Source organism: Macrosteles quadrilineatus, unplaced genomic scaffold (genome assembly GCF_028750875.1).
Source record: "Macrosteles quadrilineatus isolate MER2022 unplaced genomic scaffold, UCM_ALF_1.0 Scaffold_2__2_contigs__length_208266976, whole genome shotgun sequence".
In the NCBI taxonomy this organism is placed as follows: domain Eukaryota; kingdom Metazoa; phylum Arthropoda; class Insecta; order Hemiptera; family Cicadellidae; genus Macrosteles; species Macrosteles quadrilineatus.
The window spans coordinates 46,863,194-46,885,397 of record NW_026542595.1 but is presented as its reverse complement, the minus strand read 5'-3'; the positions used below and the strand labels follow the sequence as shown (position 1 = coordinate 46,885,397).

The 22,204-nt window shown below is 35.4% G+C and overlaps 1 protein-coding gene across 1 annotated transcript; it reads right to left on the bottom strand.

Moving 5' to 3' along the window:
* Window positions 1-2,485: 2,485 nt before the first annotated feature.
* On the bottom strand, window positions 2,486-21,568 carry LOC128987682 (zinc transporter ZIP3-like). Its single transcript, XM_054408663.1, has 2 exons — window positions 20,432-21,568; window positions 2,486-2,756 (listed from the first exon to the last, which is right to left on the bottom strand). The coding sequence occupies exon 1, from the start codon at window positions 21,566-21,568 to the stop codon at window positions 20,432-20,434; it is 1,137 nt and encodes a 378-aa protein (XP_054264638.1). The 3' UTR covers window positions 2,486-2,756.
* Window positions 21,569-22,204: the final 636 nt, after the last annotated feature.

Genomic DNA, 22,204 nt, shown 5'->3' with positions numbered 1-22,204 from the left:
TCAAAGATATAAAAGTTTTATCTCATCAGTTTTATGGTTGAAAACAATACATTTAAATCACAACAATCCAAGTATTTGATCAAATAATTTCTAGTTAAAGTCTAATACAAAAATGTACTTTTATGTAACTTGTATTTTTTTTACAAAAGTACCGGTACTATAAAATATTTTTTTAATGTTATATCATGTGAAACAGTTGAACCTTTCAGTTATAAACAACAACAAAGGGTATTTTTTTAAAATACTTAATATCTTTTAATGATTTCACCTGTAAATTGAGTCTGAATTGAATTGTATACCGTACTTTTATTTCTATTGGGTTTATAATGTGAAATTGAAATGGCTTTAACAATAAACAATTAAATGATTGGTTCTTGATCAGAAGCATTCCTTAATGAAAACATTTGACTCTGGGCTTAGTTTTGTTCCAGGAAAGTCTCTAGGCCAGGATTTTGAATTTTAGAATAAGGAGGAGCAGCTAGCTTGTCTAGAAGAAGTGTATGTAGGCTACAGGACACACAGAAGAGACACTCAATACACAATTTTTCGTCCCCTGGAGGGCTTAGTCAAGTGTAGAAAAAGTGATTAAGTTTACAAAATGGGTACCTATGTCTTTGTGTTCTATGGTCTACCTACACTTCTTCTAGGTAAGCTAGCTGTTTTCCTGCTTATTCTGCAATGACACTGGGTTTATTTTCTAGTAGTCTTGCATGATTCATTTCTATTTTAACTTAGGAGAATCTTCTTAAAAAATGAAATAACAGTTTTAACTGTATTAATTCGTTTATGTTTGTCCGGACTACAAGATACAGAATGTGTAAGTGTTGATATTTATATAAGTAATTAAGTATGTTAGCTAAGCTATTTATCTGTTGATATATATGAATATCTTTATTTTGTAATAAAGAGAAGTTTGAATGATCAATCAACTATGTCAATGTTAAGAGCATTGGTCTTGAAAAGTTGTCTATATCTGTGAACTCTTGTTAACGAATGCATTTCCTGAATGTCCGACTTAGACATAGCTTACAGCACTTTTTGTCAGTGGAATTAATAAAGTACCGTGAATGGCAAATGTCAATGGCTATAATATTCCATTGCCTTTTAAAAATTAGTTATAATATAGCCTATATTTCTTATTTGCTTTCAAAATATTTCATAAGATATGGTTATTTCTGAGATAGTGTAATAATTTTCGTATAGAACTAATATTTAAATCGGTGAAAGTTCACCACCGGATTTTATAGGTTGATGAAACCAAACTGATAGCATTCAAAATAAGCCGTCCATAATATTTTAATATTAATGCAAAGCTGTTGGCTCACAAGTATTATATTTATGAACATTATTCTCTGTAAAAACCAAGATACATACTAAACTTTAATTATCCCCTGCCTGCTGATTTTATTTATTATCCTGATATTTTATATTTTGCCCAAATCAAAAGTAACTTTTAACATCTTTAATATATACATTTGATCTCTGGAATGTATTTGATTCATTTAGTGGAACACAATTAGAAAATGTGATTAGTTTTTCTCTGTAGTATATTTAATATTTTACATTTAATTGTAATCGTTAAGGTTGTGTAATTCATTTACATTTTTAACCAAATTTTACCATTGTACTTAAAAGAATAATCATTTCATAAATCTGATAAAGTTAACTTAATGAAACTTGAAAAAATAATTAAAACTTAGCATAAAATTTTGCTACTTTTTGAAAATAACTAATCAATACATTTGTCATTCATGTTTTTATCACTTAAAAATGACTGTGTCTGCAACTTCCACTAACATTGTATTGTATTGTAAGATACCTTGTCTTGTATTGTATAGGTATTGTATTGTAAAATACCTCGTCTTTCAGTATCAATCTCATGTGTCAAATTACGCCGTTCACATACCTTAACATGAAGACAAGTTATCAATAAACAGTTAAACAAACCTTCTTTAGGTTTTATTTTTCCTCCCTAGTTGATTTTACACTCATTTGAATGTGTGATTGTAAAAAAATACCAAGAAGATGGTTTGACTGCGGCGAAGAACATGGCAGTTTTGTGCTCTTAAAAATGTGTTTTCTTCTTTGTGGTTGCCATTTTAAAAAACATGCAAGCAACATAACAGCATAAAATAAAAAAAAAATAAAAAAACATAGCATGAAACATAACAAGCCAAGAACAACTTAAAAAGCCTTGATTGACAAAGACACAGCTTAACCATCTTAATTTTCAATACCGGTACATATCTTTACAGGGTTGCATTCATCAGGTGTTACGATCAAGGGATTTAGAAGTTGATTCTATTTAGTTTTGTCCCATTAAAAACTTAAAACGGCGATTTAAAAAACAACCAGAATAAATTAAGGGAACATATAATTTTTATAAAAGGGCGAATTAGGGATGAAAATTAATACCATTTTCGGTTGGTTACCAACATTTGTAGATAGGATGAAGGGTTTACAACTAATACAATATTAATTTTGTTAGTAAGTTTAATAAGAAAATACAATAATAGTTAAAAAAATACTGATAATAAACAATACAACTTTTTTTTATTTCTCAACATTTTGCTTGCATTCAATGGCAATATTTCATTTGAATATCTAGTTAATAGGTTCATAGTATATTTTGAAAATCACACACATTAACCTTGGACTATAAAATCAACAGTTTCACAAATAGTAGTATAAATTCATACACATGAATAAATCAATCACGAAGGCTGAAGAACTTCATGGTACGCTGCATCCTTTATCTGAAAAAAAGTTTGTATCAAAATAAGTCATACCAAACCTACATTCCACTGAGGTGATATGAAACATATGTTATTATAACTCACAGAATCAGAACACTTGTAGCTGCTAAATAAGGATAGAAATATAGTAGTCTAAGCAAAAGTTTCAAAACTATATAAAATGCATTTAACTAAATCCTGATAACGTTCAAAGTTCATACATATTATCTGAATGACAAGGACAATGATAATTATTTAATAATAAAAGAACTTATAGTCAGATTTAAAGAGAGAAGAGAATCTGTTAATGTCTTATACATTTTTGTTCAAAACTGATTGAATATGTTGTGAACCTGTAGATTTGTTAAAAAGGATTTTAAAATCAGCTCACTCTGCTCATTTCATAGGCCAGACTTCATATAAAACAATAAGGCTACTTACTTGTGTGGGAAAAGGAGATATGGGTATTTTAACAATTTTTAATTTAGCATAACATACTGATGATTATTTAAATTTAAGTTGTTGATTTAATTATAAAGGCGAATAAACCTGTAAGCTTTGTAGGTTTATAGAGATCATAAGACAATGGGGTTGGTGTTTGGTTGTGTTATATTATTTTAATACTGTTAGCAGAAAAGTATACTGTAATGAATTTATATGAAGTGTATAGTGTGAACGCAGTATAGATATCTTAAATCTGTTAAATATTATACAGTCCATTCAATAAGTATCAGGACTGGTTCACTGTAGCCTCAAAAGAGCAGTGCAGGGGGGTGCGACAGGTTGGGTTCGATAGAAGGGTCCTTCACCATTCAGGAGCAGTTTGGTAATTGGTTTAGTCGCCTACGGCATCTGTTGGGACAGGAGGTTGATATTACCGCCGAGTGTTTTTTCATTGTGTCGTCAACATAGAGCTGTCGTCAAGGAACGCTGTGAAGTTTTGTTTTAAACTCGGAAAATCTGTGTTTATAACCAAGTAATAAGGTTGTACAAAAAATTTGACTCTTGCTGGGCGCACCTCAAAATTTCTTGCAAATTCTCCACCCTTGACAGTTTTTGTTCCTCGCTCAGGACTTTCGGCGGCTTTGCGTGGACTCTTCTCATTGCCAACGCCAAATTCTCCGTTACGATAGTGTGGATGGTTCCCAATGAAAGGCCTGTCTTCTCACTGGTGTGGGCGATGGTTAGGTGCATGTCAGAAACCAAAACTTCTTTTACTTTGATCACGCGAGCCTCGGATAGAGCGGTCGAAGTACTCATCTTAGTCATCTTTGACGAGTTACCGGCCTTCCTTAAACATTTGGTGCATATCAAAAACTCTTATGCGTCTTAAAGCATTATCCCCATAAGCCTGTTTAATGAGGGCAAGGGTCTCCAACGTGGATCTTCCCTGGTCCTAGTGATATCCTTCAAGTGCCCGTCTGTGCTTGAGATGGGTAGTGTTAAGTAATTTACCCTGGCATACACAGACAGACACTAGGATGGATTTATTCATATTGGTTTCATCTACAAGTGTATGGACATGCTTAAATCATTTTTAGATAACCTGTGGTCAAGACCTGCTCTATAACCTTCAAGTGATTTGGTCATTTGTATGAAATATCCGTCTGTGGTAAGGATATAACCTGGGAAGGATGTATGAAGTTTGACTGTTACTTTTTCAATCACGATCCTGGGGGTTTTCACTCCCCCAAATTCTACAATTGTGACTGTTAGCCTTCCCAATTAAACTCGTTCTATGAACTGCTATATAGAATTGGGTATCGTGATACCACAAAACACACTGTGATTTCTGTTGTAAACTCATAATTTTGAATCATAAATGTATTGTTGTCAATCAGCTGTGTTTAGGTGTTACCAACTTCATTAAATACAATTTGATTAAATTCCCTTCAAATCAAGGCATAAAAGTTAAGTAGTGTTTTACATCTTAACAGGTTAAAGTGGTAGGGTATCATTATGTCCCTTTAATTTCATATTTAGTGATCAGTGAGACCTTTTTGTCCTCTAAGTACCTCGCGATCATAGTTGAGAAATGGACATTCAAAAACTTCCTCAATTTGTCGAAAAGTTCCTAATTTCTTACTAGGTATTGGTAAATGACCAATTTAGCAATGGTAATTTGAGGTAAGTCAGTTTTTACGCAGGTAAATTCCTCTGTCTTAAATCTAGCAATCACAGACATAACCATCTTTTGAGCAGTTCTAGCTTGTTGATAGTTGTTACATAGTTTAATATTTTAGATAATATTTAACATTGATGTTAGCTAAACAATACAGAAGATTATGTACTAATATTTAGTTTAGATGAATCAGCATACGCACTAAACTCCCATTGTCTTTCCACGTATTAACTTATTTTACCTTTGTATGATGAAATGACATGTGGTTTGTTCAGAAAGACTAACACATTTTTTTAAAGAGCAGTTTGGCTCGTGATTTAATAAATAGTTAAAGGAAATGTGCAATATCTGTTTCTTAATTAGTTAAGGGATATACTCTGCATGAAGAAAGAGATGTCGGTACATAACAGAAGTTGGTCCACGTAAGGTAAGGTAGGTCCACAAAATATTCTTGCATACAAGACTTCATCGTAATCAAGTTAGGCAAATTTATATTTGATAAATTCGTCAAAATCGTGACTTTGAATGTTCCTTCTACTCATGATTAATAACTGTGAATGTATAAGTTAAATAAACGTCAAAAAAGCTTGTTAAAATTACGTTGTTGCGTCATAGAATGATTCTTTCTATGTTTCCAAAAAGCTACATTTGAAAGTCCTTATAAGCTCTAGGCTAATAATAGTAACTAGAAGTCGTCCAGTGGTCGAAAACTAGACCAAAAATATGTAATGTACAACAGACTTATCTATTTCCACCCTACACTGTAAATAAAACATGTGATTGGAGTTTCTTCCATTTGTTTTGATTTTCTGTTTATATTGCGTTGTTATTTCGTCACCAATAACAAGGTAACCCATAAGGTCCATGTTAATGTTTTAAAGATTTTAAATTCAATTTTTGTGCTTATTTTTTAGCCTATTTTAATTTATGAAGGGATTCTGCACATCTACAGGAAAATATCTTTCCAACAGTACTCGTAGATTCTCCCTGTGGTGCAAACGAGCTGAGAAAAAAGGTGTTAAAGAAACACGCTTGCCTATTAATATATAGATTGTTTTAGCACCGTATGTTGTTTGAGCCTTAATAATTTAGACATATCCTATAAGCAACTATATTTTTATATGTTCAATACAATTAGCCCTTTTACTGTATATCCATAGACAAATTTTGAATATCTTTCATTCATGATTTAATTAATGGCAGCTTGGTACTAAACTGAGGGAGGAGATATTAAATTATAAACAAAAAAATATCTAGAAAAATGCTTAGTAGCTTAACATTTTAAATAGAAAAAATAAAATGTTTCAATATGATATTGATTAAGATGGTTCAATTGGCCTACTAAAATTGTTGCAATACAAATGCGGTGTGAAAATTACTATAGATTTAATTAATCCCCTCAAATCCAGTAGGCCTAGTTTCCTTAACTAAGTAACTTTGAGAGCCAAAAACAGTAGCACAATATGAAAAAGGTATATTTGTAATTCAGGTGAACGAGATATCATAGTTTGTGCTAGAGGCTTTGGAGTTTCCCATGTTAACCTTATGAGTATTGATATTTAAATGGAATTGAAGAATCTTAACAGCTGGTTTAACGGTTTAACTAAACAATTTGTTTTTGTGATGTTCAATAGCATTATAAAGTTAATAGGTTTACCAACAGGGTGCAGCACTATTATTTTTATAAATTTATGACAACAGCTAATTTGCAACCAAAAGGTGAGTGAGCTTAGCGAACGAACTTCAACCTGGAGGCGAGCTAGCGTAGCGAACGAGCTAACCTAAAGGTAAGTGAGCGCAACGAACGAGCTCCGCTCCAACCTAAAGGTGAGTGAGCGTAGCGAACGAACTTCAACCAGGACGGGATTGAGGATGGATTGAGCCATGCAAACGAGCTCATCTTGAAAATGAACGAGCATTGACATCAAACCACATTAGGACAGGACGACGTCTGTCGGGCCAGCTAGTCCATCTATCTATTATAAGTATAAAAGAGGATGTTTGTATATATATTTGTTTGTTTGTTTGGCAGTGATAAACTCAGACACCGCTGAACCGATTGCCACGAAACTTGGTACATACGTGTAGAATGTCATGGAATAGGTTTATACACCATCAATTTCGTGATCCGTCCAATCGGCTCCGCCCCAGTGGCTCTGGAGTTTCCCATGTTAACCTTATGAGAAATGGAATTAATGAATCTTAACAGCTGTTTCAATTAAACAAGTTGGTTCTGTTCTATGATGTTCAATAGCATTAAAGTTACAAGGATTACCAACAGGGTGCAGCACTATTATTTCTTTTACATTTATGACAACAGCTAATTTGCAACCAAAAGGTGAGTGAGCGTAGCGAACGAACTTCAACCTGGAGGCGAGTTAGCGTAGCGAACGAGCTAACCTGAAGGCAAGTGAGCGTAGCGAACGAGCTAACCTGAAGGCAAGTGAGCGCAGCGAACGAGCTCAAACCTAAAGGTGAGTGAGCGTAGCGAACAAACTTCAACCAGGACGTGATTGAGCCATGCGAACGAGATCATCTTGAAAATTAAGAAGTTAAACGGGGCAAAGCCCGCGGGTTACAGCTAGTCTTTAATATTAAAACGAAACAGTGTTTTTTTATTTCACGATTCTGAATCGACCACTCGACGGATTTTCATGATTTTTGTGTTGAAAGAAAGATAATTTTGAGAACTAGGGAATGTCGAAGCCATAATTTTAGTTTAGGGTCCCAGTTTTTTAGAAATTAAGTTTTAATTTTAAAAAAGTATAGCAGCCGACGCTAAGATTCTAAACTAGCTTTTGGCATAAAATAGGTTGCTTAACATAACAGCTGGTAATATTCAGCTTTTGTGTCACAAATTCAGCATTTGGATAATAATTACATGCATAGGGTTGACTTATTTATACTATGTGTAATGCTATGCTCATTGATACGTCCATTTTATGGGTAAGAGGATGGCAGACTATTTAAATGTTCATGGTAAAATGATAGATGTTCTAATTTATTTTTTAGAGCAATCTTTAAAATTTTAAGTTTGTTTTAGTGCAATTAATTTGTTTTAACTAACAGCTGGTTGAATATAAAAGTTGTCTTTCAAACTAACAGGTTAGTTTATTATTCTGGGATGTTGGCATTGAATATAGAAAATAAGTAAGATTCAAGATTCTATAACCACTGATGTATACAAATCGAGGCTCTGCCCCCCGAGTATTCAAAGGAAAAATTATGCAAATTATTTTTCTGTTCGACGTTTTGAGGAAAGAATAGGAAAATAACAATGTGTACATGTTTTAATTCATCTTGGCAGCTTTTTGTTTACAGGAAATGGTTAACTGCTTGAACTTTGCTTGGATTAGAAATGGAAATATTAATCTAATTTCAGTTTTAGTTGACTTTTCAATCCCGTACGTAGGACGGGCCAACAGCTCGTATATACAGGGTGTCCCATAAGTAAAGTGCCAAACTCTGGGAATAGGTTCTATGGGTCAAAATAAAGAGAAAATCAAGAATAAAGTTTTTTTCAAAAACGCTTCGTTTACCAGATATCCGCCATTTTGTATTTTTTACTAAATAATTTATATCTTCTGATTTTTTCAACCGATCCTTATAAAACTCGGTAAGTATGTTTAGATAAAAGAGACCTACTGTAGAAAAAAAATTCAACTTGGTCCAATTTAAAATTTCAAAATGGCGGCCATTTTGAACATTTAATCTAAAATTACGGGAAAACGGTAAAAAATACAAAATTGTACTAAGAACACTTTTTTTTATAAAATTTTATTTCCAATCTATCAACACCAAAAACATGAAAATCGAACAAAAAATAACCGAGATACATTAAAATGTGTGTTAAGAGGCAGCAAAAAATACATTTGTTGTAAATAGCCCCAATCACCAGATCAGCTGTTTTTAGAAAATAATTGTAATTGGTATAATTCATATTTTTTCAACCGACCTGTATAAAACTCGATAAAAGAGACCTACTGTAGAAAAAAATTAAACTTGGTCCAATTTAAAATCTGAAAATGGTGGCCATTTTAAACTTGTAATCTAAAATTAACAAAACAATAACCGAGATACATTGAAACCATTTATTGAGTGACAACATAAAAAATGAGGAAACTAATTAAATACAAAATCAAATCTTAACAAATGATAGCTTTTTTGAAAGTTATCAACTACAACAAATGTTCCATGTGTCCTCCATTCATTTCTACGACACAAACCATCCTCTTTCTCATCGACTCCCTCACTCTTTCAAATACCCCAGGCTTTTGTCTTATCACTTCACAACCTGCTACAATTCGTTCCCTTAAGTCCTCAATACTGTCAACAGGGGTATGGTAAACCAAAGATTTTAAATAGCCCCATACAAAAAAGTCCAGGGGATTAAGGTCAGGAGACCTGGCAGGCCATGGGATGGGCCCCCCACGCCCTATCCATTTATTTCCAAACACTTGATTTAAATGTCGCCTTACATCCAATGAAAAGTGTGGTGGCGCACCGTCTTGCATAAACCACATATTGTTTCTCAAATGAAGGGGTAAGTTTTCTAGCAATCCGGGAAGATCTTGTGTTAAAAAGTTTAAGTAAGACACACCATTAAGTCGGTTGGGTAAAAACCATGGCCCTATAAGATAGTCCCCAACAATGCCTATCCAAACATTGAGAGAAAAGCGCACTTGATGCCTTCTTTGTGATATCTCATGGGGATTTTCATCGGCCCAGAAGTGATTATTATGAAAATTAAAAATTCCTTCTCTCGAGAACCCAGCCTCATCGGTAAATAAAATGTTGGAGAGAAACAGAGGAAGTAATGCGATCTGTTGCAAGAACCATTGACATAAGTTAATACGGGGTGGAAAGTCCCTATCGGTTAGGCATTGCACCCTTTGGATATGGTAAGGATACAACTGCTGATTATGTAGAATCCGCCACACAGAACTTTTTGAAATACCATGTTCAAGCGATATTCTTCTAACACTAGTACTTGGGTCTTCTTCCACGGCCGTCAAAACTCTTTCTTGATTATTTAATGTATCTACAGAAACAGCCCGTCCGGTCTTCTCAGTGAATTTTAGTGTTCCTCGTTCCCTCAAATTCCTGTGAACATTTACAAACACTTTCCTACACGGAATTCGTCGGTTGGGGAACGTTTCTGCGTAAAGGCGGCATGCCTCACGCGAATTCCCATTACCTAAGCCGTAAAAAAAATGAATATCAGCTAGCTCGACATTAGAATAGCTATGGTTCGGCATTTAAATAAACTTAGAAAATATCAACCTAACCTGATCACAATGATGATGTTTAAAGTAAACAGAACAATAATAACAACAATGCAACAATGCAACTCAACAAACACATGTTTTTCAATCAGCTGTTCAGCTGATTGGGGCTATTTACAACAAATGGATTTTTTGCTGCCTCTTAACACACATTTTAATGTATCTCGGTTATTTTTTGTTCGATTTTCATGTTTTTGGTGTTGATAGATTGGAAATAAAATTTTATAAAAAAAAGTGTTCTTAGTACATTTTTGTATTTTTTACCGTTTTCCCGTAATTTTAGATTAAATGTTCAAAATGGCCGCCATTTTGAAATTTTAAATTGGACCAAGTTGAATTTTTTTTCTACAGTATGTCTCTTTTATCTAAACATACTTACCGAGTTTTATAAGGATCGGTTGAAAAAATCAGAAGATATAAATTATTTAGTAAAAAATACAAAATGGCGGATATCTGGTAAACGAAGCGTTTTTGAAAAAAACTTTATTCTTGATTTTCTCTTTATTTTGACCCATAGAACCTATTCCCAGAGTTTGGCACTTTACTTATGGGACACCCTGTATATAAAATCCAAAGTTTGTTTGGTTTGTTTGTACTTTATGGACTCCGAAACCGCTAGTCAGATTGTAATGAAACTTTCAGGCATTATTAAGCATTATTCAAGGATGGTTTGTGTGAAGTTTGGTGCAGATCCGTCAAAAGGGCCCCGCCCCAGTGGCTCTGGAGTTTCTCATGTTAACCTTATGAGTACTTATATTTAAATGGAATTAATGAATCTTAACAGCTGGTTCAACTAAACAATTTGTTTTTGTGATGTTCAATAGCATTATAAAGTTAATAGGTTTACCAACAGGGTGCAGCACTATTATTTTTATAAATTTATGACAACAGCTAATTTGCAACCAAAAGGTGAGTGAGCTTAGCGAACGAACTTCAACCTGGAGGCGAGCTAGCGTAGCGAACGAGCTAACCTAAAGGTAAGTGAGCGCAACGAACGAGCTCCGCTCCAACCTAAAGGTGAGTGAGCTTAGCGAACGAACTTCAACCAGGACGGGATTGAGGATGGATTGAGCCATGCAAACGAGCTCATCTTGAAAATGAACGAGCATTGACATCAAACCACATTAGGACAGGACGACGTCTGTCGGGCCAGCTAGTCTATCTATCTATTATAAGTATAAAAGAGGATGTTTGTATATATATTTGTTTGTTTGTTTGGCAGTGATAAACTCAGACACCGCTGAACCGATTGCCACGAAACTTGGTACATACGTGTAGAATGTCATGGAATAGGTTTATACACCATCAATTTCGTGATCCGTCCAATCGGCTCCGCCCCAGTGGCTCTGGAGTTTCCCATGTTAACCTTATGAGAAATGGAATTAATGAATCTTAACAGCTGTTTCAATTAAACAAGTTGGTTCTGTTCTATGATGTTCAATAGCATTAAAGTTACAAGGATTACCAACAGGGTGCAGCACTATTATTTCTTTTACATTTATGACAACAGCTAATTTGCAACCAAAAGGTGAGTGAGCGTAGCGAACGAACTTCAACCTGGAGGCGAGTTAGCGTAGCGAACGAGCTAACCTGAAGGCAAGTGAGCGTAGCGAACGAGCTAACCTGAAGGCAAGTGAGCGCAGCGAACGAGCTCAAACCTAAAGGTGAGTGAGCGTAGCGAACAAACTTCAACCAGGACGTGATTGAGCCATGCGAACGAGATCATCTTGAAAATTAAGAAGTTAAACGGGGCAAAGCCCGCGGGTTACAGCTAGTCTTTAATATTAAAACGAAACAGTGTTTTTTTATTTCACGATTCTGAATCGACCACTCGACGGATTTTCATGATTTTTGTGTTGAAAGAAAGATAATTTTGAGAACTAGGGAATGTCGAAGCCATAATTTTAGTTTAGGGTCCCAGTTTTTTAGAAATTAAGTTTTAATTTTAAAAAAGTATAGCAGCCGACGCTAAGATTCTAAACTAGCTTTTGGCATAAAATAGGTTGCTTAACATAACAGCTGGTAATATTCAGCTTTTGTGTCACAAATTCAGCATTTGGATAATAATTACATGCATAGGGTTGACTTATTTATACTATGTGTAATGCTATGCTCATTGATACGTCCATTTTATGGGTAAGAGGATGGCAGACTATTTAAATGTTCATGGTAAAATGATAGATGTTCTAATTTATTTTTTAGAGCAATCTTTAAAATTTTAAGTTTGTTTTAGTGCAATTAATTTGTTTTAACTAACAGCTGGTTGAATATAAAAGTTGTCTTTCAAACTAACAGGTTAGTTTATTATTCTGGGATGTTGGCATTGAATATAGAAAATAAGTAAGATTCAAGATTCTATAACCACTGATGTATACAAATCGAGGCTCTGCCCCCCGAGTATTCAAAGGAAAAATTATGCAAATTATTTTTCTGTTCGACGTTTTGAGGAAAGAATAGGAAAATAACAATGTGTACATGTTTTAATTCATCTTGGCAGCTTTTTGTTTACAGGAAATGGTTAACTGCTTGAACTTTGCTTGGATTAGAAATGGAAATATTAATCTAATTTCAGTTTTAGTTGACTTTTCAATCCCGTACGTAGGACGGGCCAACAGCTCGTATATATATAAAATCCAAAGTTTGTTTGGTTTGTTTGTACTTTATGGACTCCGAAACCGCTAGTCAGATTGTAATGAAACTTTCAGGCATTATTAAGCATTATTCAAGGATGGTTTGTGTGAAGTTTGGTGCAGATCCGTCAAAAGGGCCCCGCCCCAGTGGCTCTGGAGTTTCTCATGTTAACCTTATGAGTACTTATATTTAAATGGAATTAATGAATCTTAACAGCTGGTTCAACTAAACAATTTGTTTTTGTGATGTTCAATAGCATTATAAAGTTAATAGGTTTACCAACAGGGTGCAGCACTATTATTTTTTAAATTTATGACAACTAACAGACAGATTGCAACCATAAGGTGAGTGAGCGTAGCGAACGAACTTCAACTGGAGGCGAGTTAGCGTAGCGAACGAGCTAAACCTGAAGGCAAGTGAGCGCAGCGAACGAGCTCCATTGTTTATAAAAAAGCCCTTGAATAAATGTTTGAAAGCAAAACTACTTTTTCAATTTTATATAAATTAGGTAATAAATATGTTTTATTGACATTAACACAATAACACATTTTGACACCGATGAAACCTGGTATGTATGTTAAAATACAAAAGACCCGTGTCGTGTGGGAAGGCAGCTATTCAGATTTTAAAATTTAAATTACAATGAAATGGCTGATTTAAAAAAAATCTCAAGAACACTTTTGTATAACATTTTTAATTTTATACCAAACTACACCTAATTCAAATACCCCCGCCACAGCAAACCTGCAGACTAAGCAAATTTCAACTTGTCTCATACATTTTTACTAAAACATTTCCATAAATAAGACATATTTATTCCCAAGTTAAATAACATTAGATTTAACGAGTGCTTAGGTTTGCTGCTATGGGGAAGGTAACAGTGTTTTTTGATCATACGTCAATAGTACAGGATGAAATAAAATAAATTTGCCAAATTTTATCAATATATATCCATAAACAAGTAAACTACAACAGTTTTCATTTTCTCCATAAGAATAGCATTGGAATTTTAAATTACACTATTTTTGAATTTTCTCCGTGACCGTTAGGCATACAAGAGCGTTTCAATATACCAATTATTTCTTTTTTTAAGCTCTATAAAACGGTTTAGAAAGAAATTGCAAAATTTTTTGTTTTTAGGGTGAAAAATGAGAAAACCCATTTTTAACCCATACAACCCCCCATAAACCCCCGTTCCCATGGTCCGATTAGCTAGGGTTTCCAAGATCACGCCGGGCGGACAGCGTGAGTGGACAAGCGTATTTACGTAATCAAGTTTAAATTGAAGCCAAAATAGTTAATAGTTAATAAATAGTTAATTTTTATGTGGGTGCGGTTTCCAAGCGCGAGCGATGACATGAGTTTTCCCGCCATCTGTCCGGCGTGAGTCCAGAGCGTGGCACGCTGGAAATGACCCAAGTCATTTCTGGCGTGCACGCCGAGCGGACAAGTTATTTTGAACTAGTTTTTTTAAATTGTGCCTAGGGTGTTAAATTTGTGCCTAGAGAGTATTAATTGTCAGTATGGAGTCGAAAGTATTTTCATTGGTAAAAGATGAGAAACTTATTTATTTAGTTCGTAGTTTTCCGGTGCTATATGACATGAGTAGGAAGAACTACAAGGACAATATGGAAGCAGCCCTCATCTTTTCTTTTATCATACATCGGGTGTGGTTCCATAAGAACAAACCCTTCCAATAACATGGACTCTTCCTCCTCCTCTTCTTCCAGCAACAGAGCAATAGTTACAACGTCCATGTTGGTTAAAAACTGACAACTATATAGCTCATTCCCCAAGAGAAATAAGCGCGAATGTCCGCTTTCTTACAAACCACTCTCACACCGAGCTTGATAGGACATCCGCCGGACCTTAAATTGGCGCCAACGGGTATCACGCCGGACAGATCACGCTGGTGTGTTCTTGGAAACCCTAGCTTATGCTGGTTTGTGAACTCGTTCAAATAAACGTAGGTTTACACGTTTGTACCAAATTTCATCAAAATCAGATAATTTTTGCTCGAGTTATCACGCTAACGGACACACACACACACATATATATATATATATATATATATATATATATATATATATATATATATATGAATTTGAACGGATGGTGTTTTTGGTCTCTAGGGACCTCAAAACGAAAAATTAAATCGGTCCCGGGTCCAGGTCTTACCATGAGTACTACGGTAATAGCTTATTCCCTATATGGGAAATTCGCTAAAAGTTGGAATAACAAACAACTGAAATATGGATACTTTTTAGTTGTAAAATGATGCAAACCTAGACTAGCTTAGCCGTATTCTACCTCATGTACAAGTAAAAATCGTGATATTAAAGATTGTTGTCATTTCATACCTACGGGACACCCTGTATAAATCGTGGTTAACTGGTTTACCGTCATTTATATTTTGAAATAAGTAGTAAATTTAATTATAGAGATAATCATATGATTAAATAAACAGTTTGCTAATTTTGAGGTCGAAACTTAATAACCTCACATTGGTATCCGGGTATCTAATTCCAATTTCCATAAGAACAACAACATTAGAGGAGAGGCTGGTCTCTATACCCCCCCCCTCCCCCTGGTGGGAATTTTTTAAATATACATTTTTGTGCTCGTATTGACACGTACTTTAAGATTTTAGGTGTTTACCACTTGTGAATTACATCATGTTCGAGAAAACACGAAAATATTACAATAGTTAGAATATATATACATAATTTTTTTTCTTTTCCGATTTCGTTAGGCTCTTTTACACGCCGATTTTCATTATTGAGGTCTCAAATTGAAGGTATTAACGTACAGATTGCACATCAAGCATCGGCATATATTTGTCTACAGTCCCACTCGGCTTATACGTAAACGACATTTTCTCCCCATGTATTTCTTATGGGAGTTAAATTTGGTTTTTCTTTTCCAAGTTCGTTTGGCGCTTCTACCCACCCGATTTTCATAATTGAGGTCCCAAATTGAAGGTATGCACGCACAGATTTAACATCAAGCATCAGTATATATTTATCGACAGTCCCACTCGGCTTATACGTAAATCAAATTTGCCCCCATGTATTTCTAAAGGGAGTTAAATTTGTTTTTTTTCTTTTCCGAGTTTCTTTGGCTCTTCTACACATCAGATCTTTATGATTGAGGTCTTAAATTGATAGTATGCACACATATATTTCACATCAAGCATCATCGTATATTTATCTACTTTATTACTCGACCAAAAACATAGATTTGATATATTTTTTAATTCGTATTTCAATTTAAATTGTACGGTTTTTACCATTTATAATTATATTACCCTATATATTTTGGTCTAAGAACCTTTAGTGAAATACCGGCTTGCATTTAAGATATTAGTTATTCAAATCGGACGGGTTTCAAGCAAACGCAAGGTGAACATCCAACATAAAAAATTATAAGGTTTTTCTATGATTGAATATCAATAGCTCCAGTATTGTTTACGTTTTTTATATGTTTTCGACTCAAAATAATCAGTCAATTGTAGGCTTTAATTTGAGCTATTGATCGTTTGAATCAGTTAAGTTTAAGATACTGTATTACACAATCAAAAATCATAAATTTGATTATTTCTCGGATATGATATTTATTATAACGCTGCAGTGCAGCATGGGTCCTTTAGTATAGATTTTTTAGTTTGATTTGATTTGATTAGTTGATTCCTGTGCGTAGGACGGGCCCACAGCTAGTTAGAATCTCACAGTGACATGCAAGCAAATGAAATTAAACGAAGTTAGCAAAGTATTGTGCAAGTACTGTACTTGATGCTTTTGAACAATGCATTATTCTGCTTGAAGTTGAAACCCATGATCAGAATTCCTAGATGGCCTGTTTATCAGCTGGAAGACCTGTACCCGAATCGGTGGAAGACAATTTACTCAATGTAGATAATCTAGGGAAAGCTGCATGCAAACGTATTAGTTAAGATAAGAGCTAAAAGAAATATTGTTCTGGAGTTTTACTGCTGTCCCAGGAACGTGATATTAGCCTTGAGAAGCTGATGGCATACCCATTAGATCCAGTACCATGGGCATTATCCACTGCCGATGGATGCCCAACAAAAACAGAAAAGGCCAAACTGCTCCATGCTTTGGAGAACAAGGGTATCGTAGACGAACCTCCCAAGATTGAAGAATGTATGTATGTAATTGACGGTATGGCTTACTTTTAGGTTGTTACTAATATTCCAGAAACCTCTGGTGAACTAGCACAGATTGCCTTCAGCCGTTTTCCGAAATTCAGCAGGATATACTTTATTACGGATACCTATTTAGATGTATCTATTAAAAACATTGAAAGAGAGAAGGGGATTTGGAGAAACGTTTTTAATGAGAGGTCCAAAATCAAGATCCCACGGGATGGGAAAAAATCCTAGCTAATGGTAAAAATAAGGAACAACGGGTTAACCTGCTAAATAATGAATGGTCTCAGCACAAATATGCATAAATTCAAACAAGCTTCAATACACGTTTCTAGGGTAATGTAAGGTTCTTTTTGGTGATATTTTGAAATTCACCCCCCACCCACAAACAGGGTTGCTGAGAGGAACTTAATTTCTCTTAAATGGCAACCCATATCAATCAGCACATTATTTTAATGAGATTTAAAAAAAGAAAATTACTGTCGCAAATCCGATTTTGATACGAGGAAAACAAAGTTTTAGACGTTAGTCTTACTGGAACCTTACATTCCAGTAAAATTTACGTCTAAAATGTCTCAATAAAATGTATCTATATATTAATTTGAAACTGTTTTTCTTTGTGACAGCTATTTTGAGAGAACGGCTGGGCGTAGAAACTCGGTAGAGGTGTCTAAAGAAAGGTCCCGGTCTGTAGATGAGCCATCAAAAGAGAAACATGGAGAATTCTCTTGGGGCTCTGACCCAGTGGCCTTTAAATTCCCGTCCCATGTTATTCTTATGGAGGAAAACGAGGTTTTTGTCACAGCTAATTTGAGAGAACGGCTGGGCGTAGAAACTTGGTAGGGGTGTCTAAAGAAAGGTATTGGTCAGTAGGTGAGCCCTCAAAAGATAAACGAGGTAAATTTCCTTGGGGCTCTGCCCCAGAGGCCTTTAAAGTTCACTCTGCAATTTTGTTTACATTTCGACCATATGGATAATTTTACACTACTTTTAATGAACCAGCTGTTAATATTAAAATTGCATTCAAAGGTATACTGAAACTGTCAAAATTAAATGTTTACATTATCATTTATGATTTTAAATGGATTCTCCACTGCATGGCAAGTTTTTTATAGATACAACAAAATGATGAATTTATGATACGTTTTAAATGTTTTGTTCAAAAATATATGATTTATTGCTCTTAGAAAATTTTAAATTATGAAATAAGTGTGACATATCAATTTCAAAGTAACATATAACTATTCCTTATCGGGTTAGCTTATATTTATTGTAAGGTTGGCACTTGCCTTTTTTCCCTACTTTCAATCACCATTTATTTTTAAATTCAAGAAAGAACACCTGAGATTCATTTATTGGTATAAAAGGTTTTGATAATCGGGTTGAAAATTGTGTCATAGATGAGTACGTTGAGGATGAGAGCTGTGTTCAAGTTTTGGAATAGACTAACTACGGAGTCTATGGTTTTGTTAAAGTAGGTGAACTAATGTCAATTCAGGTATTAAAAAAAAAATGTGTACACAGTTTTTACTTTGATGTACACATGTAGCTAGGTCGAACAACGCATCTAAACCTCACTACATACAAAACATTCGGAAACACAACAAGTGTCATCACATCTCATCGCATTTGCATAATTTGTTACCAAGGCTGGACTAGGTTATGGATTTGATTCCGCAAATGTTCAATATTTGTGATAAAATTTCCTACAATTATGGTTAATTCCAATCCACGAAATACATGCACAGCTTTATGTGATCTATATGGCCAAGGCAAAACTACCCCACAAGTTAATGAATTATCTAGTAAGAACAGGATGATTAAATACATGGGTCGATGTGGCAAGAGAAGGAATTAAAATTGCTGAGATCGAAGTAAGAATGTTACTGCTTTCTGGAGAATCAGTTATTTTTATCAAACAAAAAAACTGATTTAATATGCTGATAGAATTCTGTATTTTTATGACCAAAGATGAAGATTACTTATAAATCAGGATACAATCTGAATGATTTTCCTAAAGCAGATGGAATTAGTGGTTAGTAATAAAATTTACTCTTTCCGTAACATGATAGGCTAATTATATGAACTCATTCTCCTATATAGTGAAAGTGGCTTTGGTATGAAACAAACTCATGAACAAACAATTATAAGACTCCTAAAAAACCCTTAGGGCAACCTAAAGCCGACAAAAAGGTAGGAAATATTGTGTTAAACGAATACATCAATCACGTTTATAGGGAACACAATCGTCATACTTATTATTGCTTATCCTCCCTTCATTTAACTAAGATTTTAATGACTTCACTCTATCCATTGCAGTTAGCTGAATTTACATAAAACCTCAAGATTAACCGTCGATTTCGACGGGGTTCCATTAGTTTAATTTAAATAGAACGAGAGGTCGTCCAGTGGTCGAAACTCGACCAAAAATATGCAATGTACTCACTTCTCTATTTTCACCCCACACTGTAAATAAAACATGTGATTGGAGTTTCTTCCATTTGTTTTGATTTTCTGTTTATATTTCGTTGTTATTTCGTCACCAGCATGGCAACGCATAAAATCCATGTTAATTTTTTTAAATTTTCAAACTCATTTTTTGTGCTTATCTTTGAGCCTATTTAAATTTATAAAGGGATTCTGCACACCTACAGGAAAATTGCTTTCTAACGGTATTCGCAGATTTACCCCACGATGCACACAAGCTGAGAAAAAAGGTTTTAAAGAAACATGCTTGCCTATTAATATATAGATAGATCTCTTAAAATCTCTTTCCTTGAGGTACTCGTTAAATCTAATGTTATTTAAATATATTTAATTGAAAAACAATTCAGGCAAATTTGAAATCCGCATTGCCTACAGGTTTGCTGCAGCGGGGGTATTTTAAAAACGTTTTTATTTTCATTTGAAGCCTTTGAATACATACTGAAGAAGTCCATAAAAAAATATTGCACCGGTAATTAACGCAGGCTACCCTTATGTAATTTAAATAAATCAGTTTTTAAATTTAACAGTTTTTCTTTATTTTCCGGAATACGCTGTAATTTAAAAGAAGCAAACAAATGAATTCTTAATCTGGTAGGTAATAAAAAAAAAGTATAAGTCATAAATTCCCACAGGGGGGGAGGGTTTCATATTGGTGGCCCATGGTCTACATATCTTTATAGATGCGTTGTTATGAAGTTCTAGTAAACAAATATTAGGCGTATTATCTCCGAAACAGACAAAGAATTCGGTTCCTTGATACAAATTACAAAATATCAATTCGTATTCGTTTTTATCCCCAATGCTTAATTTGATGCCATGTTTTTAAAACTGGCAATCAGCGTAAACAATGTTATCTACGATAACAAATCTTGTGATATTTCTTTCCGTCAATCAACTATAGGTGAGGTGAATAATATTTGTTGTTTGCACTTAGTAACACCTATAAACATTGCTCGACTAAAAGATTAATAGGATACTGAAACAATAAAACAAATGGACTAACCTAAGCGTTGATGAGGATGGCGAGAACCGCCATTGCGACAAATCCTAGGATAACGACGACCATCTGCGACAATCCCCTCCCGTTGGTGTCTCTCTTCAGGATCTCGAAGAAGACGACGTAGAGCAGCGTCCCTGTGGCCATGCCCTGCAGCAGGACCGACATGAGCGCGGTGAAGTTGCTGTCGTTGGAGGCGGATAGTGCGAGGCCGATGCCGATGCCGAAGGGAGACGCACACGAGTACACGAACGCGTAGAACACCGAGAGTGCCACAGACACTTTCCCGGAGACCAACTCGACACCGATACAGAAGGCGATGACACACTTGTGGACGGCCACGGCAGTCATGAGGTACCAAACCGCGGCCACAGAGTCCTCCAGGCCGATGGCGAGGCCCTCAAACCCCTCGTGGACTGTCAGTGCCAGGACTATGAGCAACTCGCGGAGAGAGGGCAGGTCCTCGGTGACGATGGTGTGGTCGTGCGAGTGTGGTTGGTGGTCGTGGTCGACATGGCTGTCCCTGTCATCCTCGTGGAACAAATGTTGGTGGTTGTGGCAGTGCTGCGACGGATTGCCGCACGTAGAATAATTCTTCTGGGTTACCGTCACGATGTTCACGTCCTCTTCACAAGGAGGTGCGAAAGTTACTTTCAACGAATTTTGATCGAATATTTTTAACGAATCTGTCATCGACAAATCCGCGTCTACTAGTACCGCCGAGGATACGCTTAACGGATTTTTCTTTCGCAATGAATTTTTTACATTCCGTGAGTGGAGTAGCTTATGGACTACTTCCTCAACAATGTACATAGTGAAAAAACCGCAGCACATCACTAACTCCGGCAGCGGCAAAGGGAAGTTCTTCGGTATCCCTCCATTCTCCTGCAATGTCTCGATGCTCTCCGACACTTCTGGCAGCAAGTGGAGGAACGTCGTACACAACAACACACCTCCACCGAACGCTTGGCACAGGGAGAGTATGAAGTTAGAGTTGTTACTCTTCTTTGGCGCCTGAGGTGTTGTCGTGATTCTCTTGCTGATGAACACAGGGATGAGAGTGACTATGAAGGCTGCTCCCCCCAGCACCACCATCGACGTCACCTTGGCCACAGTGATGTCCGTGTTGTAGTCCGTACCCATGTCCGCTGCTGGAGTGTACTCGGTCTGCCGTCGGACGACGGACTGCCTCAACTGCCACCGTCGAGTAACCCTCTCCCCACCATCACAACTCGATTCGTGATTAAGATTAGATATCAGGTTTCTCTAGATACTGAGATTTGTTTTATCACACGTTTTGTTATTCTTTAGGACCATCCGTCCCTCACTGATACGTTATCACCTTGTTAAGTTCTTGTCAAACAGCGCTATCTCGATCGCGACAATGTAAATATCAGTCTCCGTGTTAAGCGTCGTTTCACAATTAACGGCGTTCAGTTTGTCTTCAACTATATAAAATAGCTCATACGAGAGCTCTCCCCGTGGTCAAGACTCGACCAAAAGTATGCATTGTGCAAACTTATCTATTTTCAACCCACGCTGTAAATAAAACATGTGATTGGAATTTCTTTAATTTGTTTTGATTTCTGTTTATATTTTGTTGTTATTTCATCACCAACATGGCAACCCACAAGGCCCGTGTTACTTTTTTTAAATTTAAAATTCATTTTTGTGCTTATTTATGATCCTATTTTAATTTATAAAGGGATTCTGCACATCTACAGGAAAATATATTTAATTTGGTACCAACCGCGTGTAATTCGGTCCAGTTGTATGGTC

Bases quoted from the DNA above. Each gene is read 5' to 3' on its own strand.
- LOC128987682 (XM_054408663.1), bottom strand. From the start codon at position 21,568: ATGGGTACGGACTACAACACGGACATCACTGTGGCCAAGGTGACGTCG.